At 38.8% G+C, this 1,299-nt stretch overlaps 1 protein-coding gene across 1 annotated transcript in view; it reads left to right on the plus strand.

Moving 5' to 3' along the window:
- The window catches only part of hspa14 (heat shock protein 14), a gene marked incomplete in the record, with an annotated part of 18,647 nt that overhangs the window by 2,137 nt on the left and 15,211 nt on the right, over positions 1-1,299 (plus strand). The window contains 1 exon segment of the mRNA XM_014014577.1: positions 1,121-1,203. Coding sequence (XP_013870031.1) covers positions 1,121-1,203 — 83 coding nt within the window.

Below are 1,299 nucleotides of genomic sequence, written 5' to 3' on the forward strand. Positions count from 1 at the left end.
CATTAAAAACATTCAAAAAATAAATAGAAAATTTATTTGATAAAGTGCAAATTAAAATATAGTTGTATCTGCAACTGTATTTGAAAATGTTTTGAACTTTTTAAATATTGCATGGTAAAAACAGAAGCTGTACTTCATATTAGTGACAAACTTTGGCCTTTTTTGACGAGTTACTTTCATTTTTGCTTCTACCGTATTTTTCGACTATAAGCCGCACCCGCCATTTTTTAAAAAAAACGCTCGAACATCAACATATAAGCCGCAACCCCCATCAGTAAAAACAAAAACGAAACAGTACACTCAAAACTGTGATCAAAAAAGTGAATTCAACATCAGATTTATTTTTAAGAAAAAGGTTGGCAAGTTCACCGGTACAAAATAATAATAAAAAACTCTCGGGGAAAAAAAAGGCGAGAGGTCTGGAATTAAAACATAAAAAGCAAACCTTTAGAAATTACCGGTAAAGTTCGGAGGAATACGGTTCATTTAACTGACCTTATTTTGGTAGTTTTCTTTAACCGTTTCTGGTCCAACAAAAAGTCTCATTCATRGTCCTCCGGTGCACTGAAACCATCGAAATCCTCCTCTTCAGTTTCGGAGTTAAACAAGCTGCGTCACACAGCGGTATCTGTTCAATTTCTGTGTCGCTGTCCTCCCGGGCTGGCTCTGAAGCTGTGGTGCTCTCTTCATGTAGCAGTCCAGCCTTTTGGAACCATTTGTGATGGTGGACTCTTCTACATATTAAAAAAGTTGTTAAACATCTGAGTGGCGCACTACTGCTACTAGTGGTGAGAAAGTGTATTGCACCTTATTCTAAATCAATGCGGTCCCACGGCCCTCTGCGGCCCAGAGTTAAAAACTGTTGTTCTTTTGAGGCCCTCAGGGTGGCGCTCACGGCCCACAATTGGGCCTCGGCCCACAGGTTAAGAATCTCTGTGTTAAACCATCATTGTCATGGTACTAACATGTGTTCCTGTACAAGTAAGTATTCACACTGTGTTCCTGTACAGTACAAGTAAGTATTCACACTGTGTTCCTGTACAGTACAAGTAAGTATTCACACTGTGTTCCTGTACAGTACAAGTACTCATTAGAAAATGTTTTTGCTCATCTCGTGCAGATTGTAGGTATAGCAGCAAAGCAGGGTCAGGTCCGTAACGCTGCCAACACTGTGGTTAAAGTCAAACAAGTCCTGGGGAGGAGGTACCAAGTCTCTTTTTTACTGTTTTCTTCTCTTCATACAACAAATATATCTGTGTTTAATGATAGAACTGTTTAATTCTCATCACTGTATTATTA

Source organism: Austrofundulus limnaeus, unplaced genomic scaffold, assembly GCF_001266775.1.
Source record: "Austrofundulus limnaeus strain Quisiro unplaced genomic scaffold, Austrofundulus_limnaeus-1.0 Scaffold116, whole genome shotgun sequence".
In the NCBI taxonomy this organism is placed as follows: domain Eukaryota; kingdom Metazoa; phylum Chordata; class Actinopteri; order Cyprinodontiformes; family Rivulidae; genus Austrofundulus; species Austrofundulus limnaeus.